We start from the raw sequence: 16,280 nt of genomic DNA, 5'->3' as shown, positions 1-16,280 counted from the left end.
TCCCGGGCCCGTTTCATCGATTTCAGGGGCTCTCAAAAACCTTTTGGGTCCGGGGACCCCTGAAATTTGGGCAAGGAACGCCCCTCATAATCTTAAAAGAAGTCACCCATATGCATGAAAATGATTTAAAAGATGTCATCGTTGAGAGAAATAAAGAAAATGATGGGATATTATTTTCACAAGACATTTTATCAGGGTTGTAAGAATAAAGTTTGGATTTTTCTCAGATATGCTTGTAATATGACATTTAAAAAAACAAAAAACGATGTTTAACAGTGGAAGAAGTCCATTCATTATAGAGTCAGAATTTTATTGTTTAATAAAACCCTTGCTTCATTTCCCTGACCTGCAAAAAAAAAAAAAAATGTCGTAAAAGTTGCTCCTCAAATCAAGTCACTGATCAGCAAAACTGATCATATAAAAAATTTTAATTAGCCCAAAGCTAAGGGAGGAGTAATTGGTTTAGTTTGTCTTTTTGCCGCGCTGGTCACAAAATGTAAATGACTTTTTGAAACAATATGATGTTGCAGACCCCCCTGGGGGACCCCAATTTGAGAACCACTCTTCTATTTGTAAACCTTCGTATCACACACACCCTAATTGTTGGCAAACTAACAAGTGCATTTGGCGATTGCCACTCACGGCCAGAAAGCAGAGTTTGCTCGCGCACGAGCATGCGCGGTCGCTCTCTCCTTGGTGCGCGCCGCTCGTTTCGCAGCTTCCGCCAGCTCGTCGTCTACCTTTGCACGCCGACTGTGCGTCTGGCATGGAGGTGAAGATCTGGTGCCACACTCAAGCTGCGCTGTGTGTGCCCTGTCTGGTTTTTAACGCACCCAGCGAGCGGGCTTGATGAATGGCTGCGACTCAACCGTTCAGTCAACAGCAGCCAAATCAGGCCCACAGCAGGTTTGGGTTTTTTTTTTTTTTGTTTGTTTGTTTTGTTTTTTTGGTATGTTGTCCCAATGCTGCCATGCTGGAGGCATGTTTGCGGTTAATGTGCCTGGAGCGCTTTATTTATTTATTTTGTTTGTTTGTTGTTGGCTCTGCAAGCATGGCACTGTGGCATGTCAATCTCACCCCCCCCCCCCCCCCCCAGTGGTGCTCTTGTTGTGTTTTCGAGTCCAGTCCAAGTGCTTTTCAATGACCGTCGCGATTTACTAAAAGTGAACAAGGTGTCCCCCCAAATATTTACTTCCTCTTTGACGGTCCATTTTGTTTGCGGAGCAAACAAACACATTTGATGTGTTTGGAGTGATGCAGATGCGTTTTGAAGTTAGCTGGAACAAATTTTGCTCTCGCCAACCAGAGGGTGTAAAAAGGCCGATATCATCCATTCACATTCATTCATCCATCCATTTTCTAATTCGCTTATTCCCAGGGTCACGGGCATGCTGGAGCCGATTCCAGCTGACTTTGGGCAGTAGGCGGGGTACACCCCGCACTGGTCGCCAGCCAATCGCAAGGCACACATCGCCAAATAATCATTTGCATTCACAATCACACCTAGGGACAATTTAACCTGCCGTGCATGTTTTTGGAATGTGGGAGGAAAGCGGAGTACCCGGATAAAAGCCACGCAGGCACGGCGACAACATGCAAACCCCACACAGAAAGGCCGGAGCCGGAATTGAACGCTGCAGCTCTGCACTGTGAGACCGACGTGCTCACCAGTCACCCACTGTGCCGCCCCAGGCTCAACATGTGAGGTAAAATTTAAATGAACTGGGTTATAAAAAAAAAAAAAAAAGTCATTGCTAAAATCGTTGAAATGACATGGGCCAGATTAGGCAACAAACAGGCTGAAATCTGATTTCATCTGATCAGTTCATCAAAAACCAACATCCACTTTTTGAAGGTAAAGTTTACGCCACAAACCCAGTTTCAAGTCATCATCGGAAGATCATGTCTCACAATTGCCAACGAGGACGTTCCACAATGTTGCCAAACGATATCCACGTCTTGAGAAAATGGTGGAAACCAGTTGGAACGTTTGTGAACACGCACGAATGACGAAACTCAATGAGGGCGAGAAGAAGCTAACGCTTTTTTCTTTTTTTTTTACTTGTATCGGAGTCAATAAATACCAGAATCAAAACGGAAATACTTGCGTAATGGTCAGTCAAAGAATGAGAACATCTTATGGGACACCCTGTGTGGAGCTTTGTGTCTGTTTCTCCCATCCCAGCTTTTTGAATTCAACACTGCAACAAATCAAACCCCCGACGTTGCGTGGAGTCAATCATTCTGACAGCAGTGATGGATGGATGGATGGATTTTCTTTGGGTCCAGCAAAGGGAAGGGAGAAAGCACGGTCAACGGAACGAAGAAGGAAAAGAAAGTAGGAACCAAGGAAGGAATGATGCGTACTGCATATCACCGATTAGACGAACGATAGGACGGAAGGGCTGGCGCAGGATTAATTGAAGGAAGGAAGGAAGTGTTGGTAGGGCATCAAGAAGGATGAAAGGGAGGTTGGAAGATAGGAATGCAGAACAGAAAGAAAAAAGGAAGGCAGAAGGGACCATTGGCTAGAAGGAAAGCCGCACGTATTGGATGGGAAGGATTGCTGATACATGGAAAGATGAAAGGAAGGCCCTGGACGGAAACGCGAGCGGAAGGCCGCCTGACCTGGACGGAGGGAAGAGGGAGGGATTTTGCAGGTGCTAGAAATACAAAAGGAAGGTCGAGAGCGAGGCACCATTCATACAAATTGCGGGGATCAAAGGAAGAAAGACGTCTTGGATCCGAGGCAGGACAACGGGGAAAGAAAGAAGTCAGAAAAAAATGAAAGAAGGGAGAAACTACGAATGAAAGGACGGAGTGCGCATAGCCAGTCACCAAGCAGTCCGGACGCTTCCTCACCACTGCTCTATCATCAGATCCAACACTCGATTGATGTTGAGATCCGAATCCAGACTGAAGTCGGTCTCCGCGAAGGGAGGCGGCGGCGGAGTGAGCAGTCGCAAGCCGGACGTCAGCGTCTCCAGGATGTCGGCGGCCTCGAAGGCGGCCTGCGCCCGACGCTTCCGCGACTTGCCGGCCGAGTGCAGCGGAGGCGAGGTGCAAAGGGGCGGAGGCGCCGGCGGTGGGACCACGTGACTCGGGGGGCTCGCGGCGGGAGACGGGGGCAGCTCCAGGAGAAGCGAGGAGCAGAGAGGCAGGAAGCTGCTCTCCTTGGAGTGCTGCTGGCATTTCTGGGACGGATCCGCTGGAGGAGGAGGAGGAGGAGACGATGGGAGAGGAGATTTGTGGACAGAGTCTAGAAAGGAAACGAGAAAAGGTAGCGAGCCTCTTTGGATCTTCAGCTTGGCTTTCTTATTGATGAGATACTCACCGACAGAAGCAGTGTGCTCATCCAGAATGTCATCGATGGATTGTCGAGGGTCCATCTATTGACCGGAAAAGACACGGACAGTGAAGTCGAGTACTCAAATGAAGAGTTTGACTGTTTCTTCAGTACTTTTGCCATTTGCGGTGGTGGATGGTGACCACCCCCGGGGTCCGGTTGGCGTGGACGCACCTGCGCTTTCAGGATGGCCTCCTGTAGCTCCTCCTCCAAGCTACGAATGCCGGGCGAGTTTTGGACTGGACTTGCCGTGATCTGAACTGGCAGCTCAAAGTCTCGGCCAATCGTATCGGCGGGCCAAGGCTGGGAGCAGAGGACCTTCAAGCAGGGGGGGGTCAAATAAACGAGAGTTGAGTTGGCGGACTGGTCGACGTGGCGCGTCCGTGCGAAAGGCTTGAGAGAGGTCTGGCCGGATTACCTGCGCAAACAACACCTCCGTTTGAGTATCCGTTTCCCGGTCCCGCCTCCTGCACCCTGGTTCCTGTTGCAGGAATGGATGAAGGGATCTTGCACAAGACTGGCAGACAGGCAGAGAGTAAAACGGTGTCAAAGATGGACGCTAATCACAAAACGTGAGGTGTGTTCGGCTTTTAGGATGAAGCCAAAATGCACGGCGACCTCTTGAACTTGTCCAACTGTTCATTGCCTTTGGTACTTTAGCACAAGTTGCTGTTCTCTAAGGAGCTGAACGCAAAATTCACGAGGCATTGACCGAGGCATTTCCATGGACATCCGCTCGGAAGCCTTTCTGCGTCTTCTCCGCATGTCTGTCGTCAACACTCCGAGTTGAGTGGTCACCTCCTTCTGACAACATCCGGTTTCAACTGTGAGGTTCTGATCATCAGTTGTCAGGTGTCGTCTGGGTCTCATGAGGTCAAAATGAGCAAGAGGGCCGTTTGAATACCAATTCTCATCGAAAACAAGAAACATACCGGTCAATAGCAACTGTCAATTTGGTCGTTCAGCGCCTTGTTTAGACAACAGCAAGTTGTCCAAGAAGTGCCGAAACACCAAACAGTTCAGAGAGCGTCAAATGACGTGCGCCTGGAAAAATTGTGATGTATTTTAAGTTCTTTATGCAAGCCCAAATCCAAGTCCCCGCAACTTTTTGTGAGCGGTACGGTTCTCCACCAAAATCCAAAGACCCAAAAACCTTTTCCCTCACTTGTTGCACAGTGTTGGCCGACGCTTCTCTCGCCCTGCAATTGATCCTCTCTTTCTTGTCCAAGTCGACGGCCAGCTCAGTCCTCCAGGTGGCGCCGCACTGCAGGGGCGACGAGGACGACATGGGTAAACTGGGACTCGGGGTTCCGGAGGCGGTACAGGCAGGAGCAAGGAAGACCGCGTTGAGAGGACCGCACTGTTCGCCAGACAGACTGACGGAGAGACCGTCGGCGACATTCACAATGCCGTTCGGGACCCCGTGATCCGGGATGTACGTCTGTTGGTCGGGGCTGCTTCCAGGTGAGTCCGCGGAGCTGCAGCTTGAGCTGGGGCTGCGGTGGGCCAGAAGCGGGTGAGGGGGAGTCGGGGGCTCCGTGCCGCCCCCCGGTGGACAGAGGGGCGCGGGAACGGCGCACGAGGGCGGGAGCTGGAAGGGGCGAAGGCGCTGCAACAGGGCCGGCTTGGTGCCGGAGACGGGGAGGCCTCGCTTACGCAGCTGCTGCCTCAACTCTGACACCTGAGGAGGCCAAAGCGCGCGAGGTCATCCAAGGTCGCGCTCGGTATTAACTGCGGATATGACCCGTCAGGTCCAAAATATTTCTGGATTTACGCCATGGCTTCTCTTACTTTGAGATCAACGAGATTTGCTGGGAGGAGCTCAAGTTTGGGCGCATTGTTTGTGTCCTTTGGTGTGTGGTTGGTGGCGGCGGCGGCGACGGGTTCACTGGAAAAAAAAAAACAAAACTAAATTTCAAAAAAAGATCCCTTGGATTTACTCAACACAAACGTACATTGGTTGCACGTGATTAAGATGTGGTCAAGCCATGTCATTTTCTTGTGTTTACCGAGAACAAAAAAAAGCTTTTTTTGAGGGGCAGAGCTCCAGATGATTCTTGTTGTCTATAGGAGTCAAAATGAGAACTGATAATTGAATCGAAACATCTCGCCGCTCTTATTCGCTTGCCGGCTAGCTCAAGTCGCGTGCGACCTTGACTTGCAACTTGATTTCATCCATTGAACAGGCTTGTCACTCTCAAATCAATCATGCCCATGGAAAGGAATTGAAACGCCATGAATCCATTTCCAGATCCCCACGACAAGCGATTTTATTTTGTTCTGTGTATTTGAAGAAATAAACGGGTTGCTTAAATCTGTGTGATGATTAGACCCGTCAGGGCATCAAATGGATTGAAACTGGAGCGTTCTGGTTGTTTTACGAGACGTTTTGCCTCGCATCCAAGCAGGCCACATCAGTTCCCGCAACGAGGCTCGGCGAGGACCGCAGCACACCCAAACGAAGCAAACCTTGCTACGCCAACTGAAGCCGCCTGCTCGGCTGAGGTCTATCAATCATTTCACTTGGGATGCACTGACGCCAAGGACACGAGCGGTGAGCATAAACATTCTCTGATGCTCGTGGGGACCACATCGTTCGCCAACTGTTTGCCTGAAGATACTTTCGGCGAAATGAATGACAACAGCAACAAACGATGCAAGTGGACGGCGAACCTGTCAGGCAACGACGGAGGTGGCCGCAGACCCCCAGACCGCAGATCGGCAGCCATGTTTGTACAAGTCTCAGGAATGAGCAAAAGCGAATACCTGGGCAGCACAGCGACTTGCTGCTGCTGCTGCTGCTGAAGGATTTGCAGCTGGAGAAAGACTTGTTGCTGCTTGAGCAGATGAGAATTGGCGGCGCCTAATGGCTGGGTAGGAGGGCTTTTCTGTTTGGCTCCTCCCTCTTGAAAGACACGACACACACACACACACACACACACACACAGCACAGGTAAAGTGCAGGTCTCGGGTTTTGGCTGTGAGAGGTTGAGAGCGATTCTCTACCTCCGGGCCCGGACGCCCCTCTCTGGTCGGGAGGAATGTACTGGTGATACTTGAGTTTCTTCATCTTGGGTTTGGTATCGCGCGGTTTCCGTGAGCAAGCGAGGTGGCTGAGGTTGAAGGCGGGCGTCGGGGAAGAGGAACCGGCAGGACTGGGAGGCCCGGCTGTCTGCGAGGGTTTCAAAGCGGGCTCAGTGGAGTCACTCCAAAGCTGGCGCATAGAAGATGTGACGCGGGGGTCGGGGGGGTGGGGGGGGGGTGGCGTCGAGCTGTTTGACGGCGTTTGCACCGTGTGGAGGTTAAACCCGTCACGGCTCTCCAAAGGACAACGCGCGTTGGCTTTGACGCACAGCCACGGTGTGTTTGTGTGCGGATGTGTGAACCCCGGGAACGGGCAAATACGCGCCACGCGCCCGCAAGTGCAAATTGACAGTAATGAATGCGTAACAGCTTCAGGTCACGGTCGCAAAACAGCGAGCGCGAGCATCTTGTTCGGGTCAGGATCTCGATGTCGCTGACTTTGTTGTGATTTCAGATGCTAATTAGCGGGTCAAATATGGGCTCCAAAGTACTTCATCCGGCATTATTTATAAGATCTACTCGCACGCGTATGATAAGGCCGTGCATTTGCTACCGACTAACACTTTTCGGGATCCCGGATACAAGCGGCCATTTGAGTTTCCTCCGCAGGGTGTTTGGGCTCCCTATCAGAGATCATAAAGTGAGAAGCGAGGGGCTCAGAGTCGAGCCGCTTTTCCTCCCCGCCGAGAGGAGCCAGATGAGGTGTTCTGGGCATGTCCCACCGGCACCGGGAACAACCCGGGACACGCTGGAAGAGGGAAGTCTGGGCTTCCCTGCTAAAGCTGCCGCCCCCCCCGACCTGACCCCGGATAAGCGGTAGAAAACAGACGGATAGATAAGATTTTTCGTTCCCTGCTGTGCATAAACCAATCCCAATTCATCGAACAAATCTCAGAATTTAGGCGAACACCCGTGCTTCTGATCGCAACGAGGCCAGCAGAGAGCACACATCAATCACTGTACCTTTGGCAGCAGGGGCGGGGTCGGGGAAATCAGAAAGATCCCGTTTGGTCGACCCGCGGCCGCAGTGGAGTTGCTTTCGCACAACAGCGTGCCGGTCGGCGGTTGGCTGCCCTCGGTTGCCGGGAGCGAAGCCGAACTGGACTGAAAGGGGACACGGGCGTCAGTCATCACTTCCGTGAAATGGATTTCGCTCCGTTTCATTTGAATACATCCCAGCGGTGAATGCCAATCGCCGGACAGATACGGGAAAGCGACTCCGTTGTTGTCTCACCTGAATGTGAAGCAGACCGTGGTTGAGGGGCGGGCCCACCGATGACAAGTCACTCAGCAATTGGTCATCGGAGAGCCCCGGTGGTGAAGGGAGGGCCAAGGCCGCCGGCGGTTGGGGAGCAACGCGTCGCTTGCTCGACGAGTTGCAGGAGGAGATGTCGTCTTCGAAGACATTTGCGGGCAACGCGAAAGAGGCGGGGCCTTTGGAAATGAAAGCAAAAGGACGTGAGGGTCCGAAGAGGGGATCGGCTGGCCGATCTCCTTTGTTTGCGTGACTCACCGTTGTCAAGGTGGAGGCGGTGCGCTTTGTCTTTGGGCTTGGCAGGCGCGGGTGGATCTCGGATACCCTCTTTGAGGTCCCGACGAGCCTTCTTCTGCCTCGAGGCCCCGCACTCGCTCTTCTCTAAAAGCGTTGATGGCAGGAGAGTTCAAGTTTCAAAGTGAACACACCTGCAGAGATCTCGTCTTTTGCAAACAATGGACCATTGAATGGAAGATAGAGGACTGAGGGAAAATGGACTTTTTAGGGTGCACCGAATCAAATAATTCCACATAAGAATGCATCCTTCTCAAACATTTTGTGTGTATCAAAATACGGATCAAATTGTCAAATTTGCGGCAAATACGGATCAAGATTTTTGTAGGCATTTCTTATTTTAGATGTTACAAAAAAAAAATACATGCCAATTGTACAAATATGCTTTTTTTTTTCCCCTCAGTCAGCAGATGTCCAAAACACACACACACACACACACACACACACACACACACGCACATAGGTATAGAGAGAAAGAGAATACATAGTTATAAATAAACAAAATAACTGAATTCAATCCTTGCTGATCCCTGGTGTATTTTGACAAAAGCTTGTCCCAGACAAGTTAAATGCCCGAAAACCGTTTGGAACTGTGCGTGTGGGTGGGTGGGCATAATATGATTGGAATATAAGGTGGAAAAGGACATCCCAAACAGAGACGCGCGTAGCAGCTCTGGCAACTTATTTTGTGTGCTATCGTCACTGCGTTTCGGGACTCAGAGAGGTCACATTTGTTTTCAAGCGGCAGCTGACCACGTGTGCGCACTTCTGGTCGAGCCCGCGAGCGTGTGACATTGCGCTACGTGCGTTTGTCCGGGTATCACCTTGCACGGTTCCAGGAGCGACTCCACCAGGGGGCGTCTTCGGATGTCTTCCGGCACCATTGTCAGTTGGACGCTGCGGTCGGTCAGGAAGCAGCAAAATCAAACCACTGTGCAGGGCCCGCGCAAGATTCACTTGACAACACTGCGGAAGCGTTCAACTCACCGGAGCTTCACTTTTGTCTTTTTCTTTGTTTTTCGGGGAACTTGTCGACTTCAAGCCTGCAGAAAGAAAATGGACCAACGTGAAAGAAACGCTCTCGTGAAAATTCCAAGAAACAGACTTCATATGCAGTTTTTATCCACTACCAATACATTTTTGTGAGCACACAATCTGGTGCAAAACACGTTGTCGTTGTAAACGGCAGTCGAATGCTCTTTGCTAATGTACACGACACAGTGAAACGTCAACGCATTGTGAATTGACCTTCAAGAAAACCAATCCCCTTCAACTGGTTGCCAATCAATCACAGGGTTCATATCGACATGCAATCATTCGCAATTTCATTCCAAATTTCGTCCTCTCGAAAGCAAAATGCATGATTTTGGTTTGTGGAAGGAAACTGGAGTACCCGGACAGAGAAAAACATGCAAACGCCGTGCAGCAAGGCCAGCACCAGCTTTCGAATCCGCAACTACAAAACCGAGACGCACGCTAGTCATGCTAACAGATATAAATAACAACAAAAAAAAAAAAAAAACGAAACTAAAGAGGGAATAGATTGAACGTGTAAACTGGTAAAAAATGTCAACCTCAGAAATGCTTGCAGTACATTCTGAGAATTCGTTGTATTTTATTCAAACTTATGTTTCTTAAAGGTACACTGTTTAGAATTCACTGCCATCTTTCTTAGGCTGAGGTGCAAGCAAAATGTCATCCCAAACGGCTTCCAGTAATCCTTCAAGCGACGGATTAAGTGCGTGGCATTTGTCACACACGCTGCAGTTGTGAAATTGAGTAACTTCCTTTTGCTAAGTTTGTCTCCTTTGGGTTTCCGTAGCAGAAACATGGCGGCGAAACATGTCAGCCTCCTGTCAAGGAGATGCGCCCGATATAATATCATATAATTAGCAATCACTTCTCCTACAATTACATGAAAACATTTATGTAGAGGTTTAAAAGATTTTTGTAGGCATTTTTTATTTTAGATGTTACAAAAAAAATGCATGCTAATTGTACAAATATGCTTTATGATCGAAACAGTTCTAGTTCTTTTTTTTTTCCTCAGTCAGCAGATGTCCAAAATCTGAAATAAATCGCATATGAGAGACTTCATGAATAATGTTTTAAAAAAGGTTCAAATGCCTTTTTAGTTCTATTTTGTGCACAATAAGCTTGGTGACTGCAAGTTTGGCATTAATTCGCTGTTGGCCACCGTCTTATCTGGCAAATTGCAGTTTGCGATCATTGCGTTTGAGTTTGAGGGCTTTTTTCTCCACTTTCTTGGCTGCTGTGGAGAGGAGCCGATGAATGAGAAAGAAACGTACTTGCTCATAAAAGTCGGCTTACTCCCGAACAATTTAGCGGATGGCCTCAGCCTTTGTCGTGGTCCCCGTCGCAAGTCCTTTCACTGATTGAATGCAAGGAACGATCGCGTTGCGATCAACAACTCTCCCAAGATGATGACTAAGCACACAAATTAGCCACAAATGTTCACTGTCGCGCATAAAACCAACCCAAGTCTGCATTGATCTCACTCTGCCTTCGGTTCTGAATCCTCAACTGCAGCACTGAAAGACAAAAAAAAAAAAAAAAGAGGAGTCAAGCATTGGCATCAATGGGATCATCGTTGTCTTGAAGGGCTCCGTGAAGAATGACAAGTAAACGGCACACCAATCAATAAATCACATTTGACACAGAAGCAAGACTCGAGCGACGTTGAGAAGCCGGCTCATATTACCTAATGACTTTGGAACGCACGCGCGCACAATTTGTCCGTCCACGTTGAGCGCACACACAAACAGGTGAAGCCAATGATACATTTGAGTGAGACCTTAGTGAGGGGAGAGGGGGAGGTGAGGCCTGCCCGGGGTGGGCATTGGAGGCCAGTAACTATTTATCTCTCTATATATCTATTTCAGTCAGACGCCCCCCCCCCCCCCCTCTTCAGCTGTCCCGGCATTTCATGCACACCCCCCTCCCCCACCTCCCTCACGTCATCCTCGCTGGTACTGCCAGAACTGTTCTCATCCTGTGGACTTTGCACAAGACAAAAGTTGAACAAATGGACCGCAGAGAAATAAAAAGCACCGAAGCCTTTTCCCCTTCAGTTTGATGCCAGCGCCAGGAGAACAAGGCACTCCAAAAATAAAAAATAAAGGGCCTTGCAACTCTGCACACGAGCATTACGTAATGGCCAGGTGCCCAGCCTGAGGGTTAAAACGGTGATAGTATACATTGAGGCAAAAATTCTTGATATTATCTTGTTTCAACCCCACATGTGCTTTAAACTCGTTAGAACACACCGAGAACACCTTTGAACACACACACACACACACACACACACACAAAGCAGGTAACAAATGTGTAGAAAATGTTTCTGAACGTTTGATATGTGCCTTTAAGAGGCGGGGCCTGGTAGGGTGGCGTGTGATGTCTGCGTGTGAGTATCTGGGCGTGGGCAGTGGCTGACAGCAGCTCCCGCAGAAGTGTACTGGTGTTTTCACACACAATACACCCCAAACAAAAAAAAGAAATAATATGAAAAACAGCACTACGTTGCACTTTTTTTTTAAAATATAAAAATGCACAATAATGCCAAAATTAAAGACAATGAAATAGCTTTTGCCACATTTTTTGTTCAACGGACATTGAGCAGCTCCTTCCGGTGCGCACACATGGCCACCTTTGTCCAGCATCATCCGGACATACAGATCCTGGATCTACTTGACACGGAGACGGTCGCAGCTTCTCAGTAAGCTGCAACAATCGTATTCATTCCTCGCAGAGGATAAAGAAGATATGCCGATGAGTATTGTTATATTAGCGGTCCTTATGTGCTACACTACATGTGTTCAAATATCTTAGAAGGGTGACAACACAGATTCTGTTCGTTCACCTGTCTATGGCTTTTTGCATTCTTTGTTAGCATTACGCTAAAGGGATTTTCCTGAGCCGTGGGCTAAACATGTTTAGAAGCAACACGTGTTGAGCAAAATCAACCCAATGAGAGGATATGTTCAAAGTGATATTCTGGTCTTGGCATTCACCCCTTATACATGCATGACGGCGCGCACACACACAAAGCAGCTGCCAACTTTCCTCCTCCTCCTCCTCCTCCTCCTCCTCTTCCTCCTGCGCCCCCCTTAAACCCAGCCCCCCCAAGCCAGGAATCACGTGTTCCAGCAGGTGTTGCCCCACCTTGGGGACAGCCTCAAAGACCATGACGTCATTTCCTCCGCTCGAAAAGACGACAGCTGATAAATTGTGAACTGCTATTGCAGTATTAAAAAAGTTTGATCAAGGATCAACTAAGTCACCACTAAAGGTTTAGTCAGGTAACGAATCCATGAAAACAGACATACAGATACTGTCGACCACTTGACATGGAGACGGTCAGAGTCTCTCAGTGAGCTGCAGTGATATGATTCATTCTTCACAGAAGATAAAGAAGATATGCCTGTGAGGATTGCTATATTCGTGGCCCTAATGTGCGGCACTATATGTGTTCAAATATCTGCTGTTTCAAAAGGTTACAACACAAATTCTATTCGTTAGCCTGTCTATGGCATTTTGCATTTGTTAACATTAAGCTAAAGGGATTTTCCTGAGGCGTGAGATGGGCATGTTTAGAAGCAACACGCGTTGAGCCAACTCAACCCGATGAGAGGATATGTTCAAAATGATATTGTGGGCTCATATATAGTCAATGCCGTCCTCACAAAAAAAAAAACAAAAAACTAACGAAAAACACGGGATAGGTGGGACCTGTTCCTGTCAGTCATCAGAAAAACAGGCGTCCGTTGATGACGGACTGAAAGGTCTGTCGGACGAAAGTCCACTTCCATCAGTGTCTGTCTTTTTTTTTTTTTTTTTTTTTACGTTTCAAATCAATCATCAGCAAAATGGGCGCCCGTCAGTGACGGACTGACGGACCTTCCGTCAGTACAGCCGGAATGCCCACGTCTGCTTATTTAAGTCAACTGCGGAACTGTTGTTGTTTGTCGTGGGCTAATGTCACGCGTCTCTCTTGCGTGTCAAGAAGCAATCCACAAAGCCACGCCTGGACACAATCCAACGGCTCACTCAATCCATTCCCTGCCATCGAATCCTTGACGCTATCGCTCACGTGACACCCCGTGCGACTGAATCTCCACCTCGCCTTCACCTCCGCATATTGATGCTCATGTAGCCAATGACCCTGCGCTTTGCGAAGGGGGATCCTCATAAGTGTCCACTGTGCGGTCGTCTACTTAATTGCTTCCGTTGCCATGCGCTCACCTGAGCGGAACTTGTTCCGGATGAGGAGTGACCTCTCGGAAGCAAGCAGCGTCATGGCGGCTCTGAAGGGCGGCGCGGCACAGAGACACAAGAGGCTCTTCCTGGTGTGTGTCCGCCAGGACGAAAGCAACCTCTTCTTTTCCTTTTCTGTGTGTCACTGCGGGGAAAGCAACAGAGTGAGAGAGCCAAATGCTTGCAAATCCACTGACGGACACAAAGTGAGATTGATCGAGGCACAGCAATGGCACGCCACGCACACGCACACACACACACACACACGCAGATAGAGACGGCAAGACCTAACAAGCCAACTGTGGCGTCGGCGGTCGTCCCTGTAGACGGCCTGCCATGATCACAGTGCGTCAAATTATAGTCTGGCCGTTACAATCAAAAGATGAGCTTCACAATTTGCAGCAATGTTAGTTCTTTTTCATGGAGATCGAGAAGTCTGTGGGGATTGTTATGTTGATGTTTTTGTTCCAAAATGCAATGTTAGCCTGTCGAAGGTGTTTCCGATTGGCATTCAGGAGCAGACCAAAAAGTTGTGAAGTTCTTTTAAATGCACAACATGTCATTCTCTTTGTTTTGTGTTTAGTTTGACCTTTGGTTGGGCATTAAACTGCTTGCTGCCTCTTTTTTGACATCAGAGCGTTGTGTTTTTCTTCCTTTTTTTAAGTTAACCATGCTTAATCCAATTTTATTTGTGGATAATTTTGCTTAAATTCTGCAAAATATGACACTTTTTTTCTCGGCTATCTAGCTATGCTAACATAGATCAATTTTATTGGTGGATAATTTTGCTTAAATTCCCAGTGTTTTGGTTTTTTGCTTTTTTTTTTAGGCTAGCTATGCTAACTCGGTTGAATTTGATTGGCGGATGATTTTGCTCAAATTCAGTAAAATAATCCAATTTTTTTTTTTTTTTTTTAAGACCAGTCTTTGCGACAAAGTTAACCCTCTCAAAACACTTACTGGCGAAAGAGAGAGAGTCTGGCCACTAGCGCAATTATTCTTCTCTCAAACAACAAAGACGTGAGCGCGGCGCCCGGACAGTCGAAGATGAGCAAGAGCGGGCTGCCAATGAAGGAGGAAAATACTTACAGGAAGCGAGGAGAGAAGCTGAGCGGCCCCTCGGGGTGGTCGAACTGGACTTGATTTACGATGAAATTGAAGAGGAGAATCGAATGAGGAAGAGGAGGAGAAGAGAAGAGAGCAACGAGGTGGCCGAGCGTTTTAATGGCAAGTTCCTTCTTTCATGTTCTTTTCATGTCCGCCCTTTCATCGCCGCTTTATTTCGGAACCGCTGCGTCCTTCTTTTTCTGTCTGTCTGCCGTTCTTCAGCCAACTCAGCCAGTCGCCTCCTCTCACTCTGCCCCCCCCCTTTCTCTGGCTGCCCCAAGGCATCATGGGTCGGGGGTGCCAACTGGGAGAGACTGTCAAACCCTCCCCCCACCGCCGCGGCCTTGCCCACCCCGCCATGTCTCCCAGCTCACAGCCAGTTCCCCCTTCAGCCTCACCCCTGACATCTGCCCACTCTCTGATTGAGCACCACCCTTTTTTTTTGTACAGCAATTAATTCCTTCGGTTTTTTTGGGGGGGGGTGGTTTTGGCAACTTTCTCGCATGAATGTCTGTCGCTCACTGTCAGTGTATCATGTGATCCGCGGAGCAGTGACACCTGGGCCCAAAAGACCTTTTTATTACTGCGAGGCCAACGGGGAGCATTTTGGACCCGCTTCAAACGGTTCAAGTACAGCAAGGCTCATATGCTGCCTTCGGGATGCCTCTGGGTCACCCCTCTTCAAGTGATTTACTGCCGTGTGCGCCCTTGCGCGTGTCATACGCGGCTGAGACTCTTGTGGCGCAAGTGAACGAAATCAGCAATATTTTATCTTCTTGTCCAAAGTGTGTGTGTGTGTGTGTGTGTGTGTGTGTGTGTGTGTGTGTGTGTGTGTGTGTGTGTGTATTTGAGAGTGTGGCACACACAGCCTATACTCTTACAGCTACAGCAAAGCTGCTGAACTAAACTAACCATGCTTTAGCTTGGCCAAAGAACTGACACTGCACACTCTATGTTCTGTGTTTGTGTTTGTGTGTGTGTGTGTGTGTGTGTGTGTGTGTGTGTGTGTGTGTGTGTGTTGTATTAGGCCTGGTAAAGTGGGGGAAGTGAGGATGTGGCACGAGCACCTGTTCCTCCTCTTTGATGGACGGGCCTGTGTGTGCTGGTTCAGCAGGCCGAGGCAAAGGGGGCGGGGGGAGGGGGGGCGGCGGTGGCTGTAAAAGAAGGCAGAGGACAGGAGGCGGACGCGGGGCTTCGATTTGTGGATGATGAGGCACGGCAACGCTTTGAAGTGGCGGTGTGGGCGCGAAGTCGTAATGACGGCCACGGTGTGGGAGCGCGACAGGGGCTGATAGGAAAACCGCAGCGGGGGAGTCGGGTATGGGACAAAATAAATACAGTGGCGCTTGAGTCTTTCATTGAACAAGCTTTCGAGTCATATGAAAGCCTTTTTCTTCCCCATGACAATTAATTGAAATACAACGAATCCGCTGGATGCGTACATTTGGGGCAGGTCAGGGTGGCAGCGATGTTGCAGTGTGCATCTTCCTAAAAGCGAATCACATCCTTGATGATACATAACAGTCCGCAGCAAAATAAACAAGACAGCCATTGCTCAGCGACCCGCCCACAGTTTAGCCAATTAACACCTCGTCATGTCGCCATTCTGATGACATGACATGTCATCCAGGCCTGCCTTTTCATGTGGACAACAAGAATACCTGCGTGTCACATGCATGCATTCTGGTATTATATGCAGGCAGCTATAAAACATACATCAATAATAAAATAAACACTTTGTGGTTTCCGTCTCTCAACGAAGGATGACTCGATTGCACGTAGCAGAAATCACCAGTGGGCACAAAATGTTTGACTTACTCTGGTGTGTGCCAAGCCACGCTGCCATTCGATCCAGCGGCGCTTGTCCTCATTAGGGTGGTAGGTGACCTGGAGCCTATCCCAGCTCGCTTTGGCAAGAGG

The 16,280-nt window shown here is 49.0% G+C and overlaps 1 protein-coding gene across 2 annotated transcripts; it reads right to left on the bottom strand.

Moving 5' to 3' along the window:
• Positions 1–1,620: 1,620 nt before the first annotated feature.
• LOC109515257 (myocardin) lies at positions 1,621–14,830 on the bottom strand. 2 transcript variants are annotated; one of them, XM_019868919.1, is made up of 16 exons: positions 14,343–14,830; positions 13,242–13,398; positions 10,478–10,531; positions 8,967–9,022; positions 8,804–8,876; positions 7,944–8,066; positions 7,665–7,864; positions 7,394–7,534; positions 6,353–6,518; positions 6,113–6,251; positions 5,138–5,234; positions 4,512–5,027; positions 3,765–3,863; positions 3,521–3,664; positions 3,335–3,389; positions 1,621–3,208 (listed from the first exon to the last, which is right to left on the bottom strand). In XM_019868919.1, exons 2-16 carry the CDS (start codon positions 13,294–13,296, stop codon positions 2,859–2,861), a joined length of 2,268 nt encoding a protein of 755 aa, XP_019724478.1. In that variant the 5' UTR covers positions 13,297–13,398; positions 14,343–14,830; the 3' UTR covers positions 1,621–2,858. The 2 variants fall into 2 exon arrangements, with proteins under 2 accessions (XP_019724478.1, XP_019724477.1); XM_019868918.1 differs by having other exon boundaries at positions 1,621–3,259; positions 14,343–14,829.
• Positions 14,831–16,280: the final 1,450 nt, after the last annotated feature.

This window comes from Hippocampus comes, unplaced genomic scaffold (genome assembly GCF_001891065.2).
Source record: "Hippocampus comes isolate QL1 unplaced genomic scaffold, H_comes_QL1_v1.1 scaffold67, whole genome shotgun sequence".
NCBI lineage: Eukaryota > Metazoa > Chordata > Actinopteri > Syngnathiformes > Syngnathidae > Hippocampus > Hippocampus comes.
The sequence above is the reverse complement of the archived record's forward strand: the minus strand, read 5'-3'. Positions and strand labels throughout refer to the sequence as shown.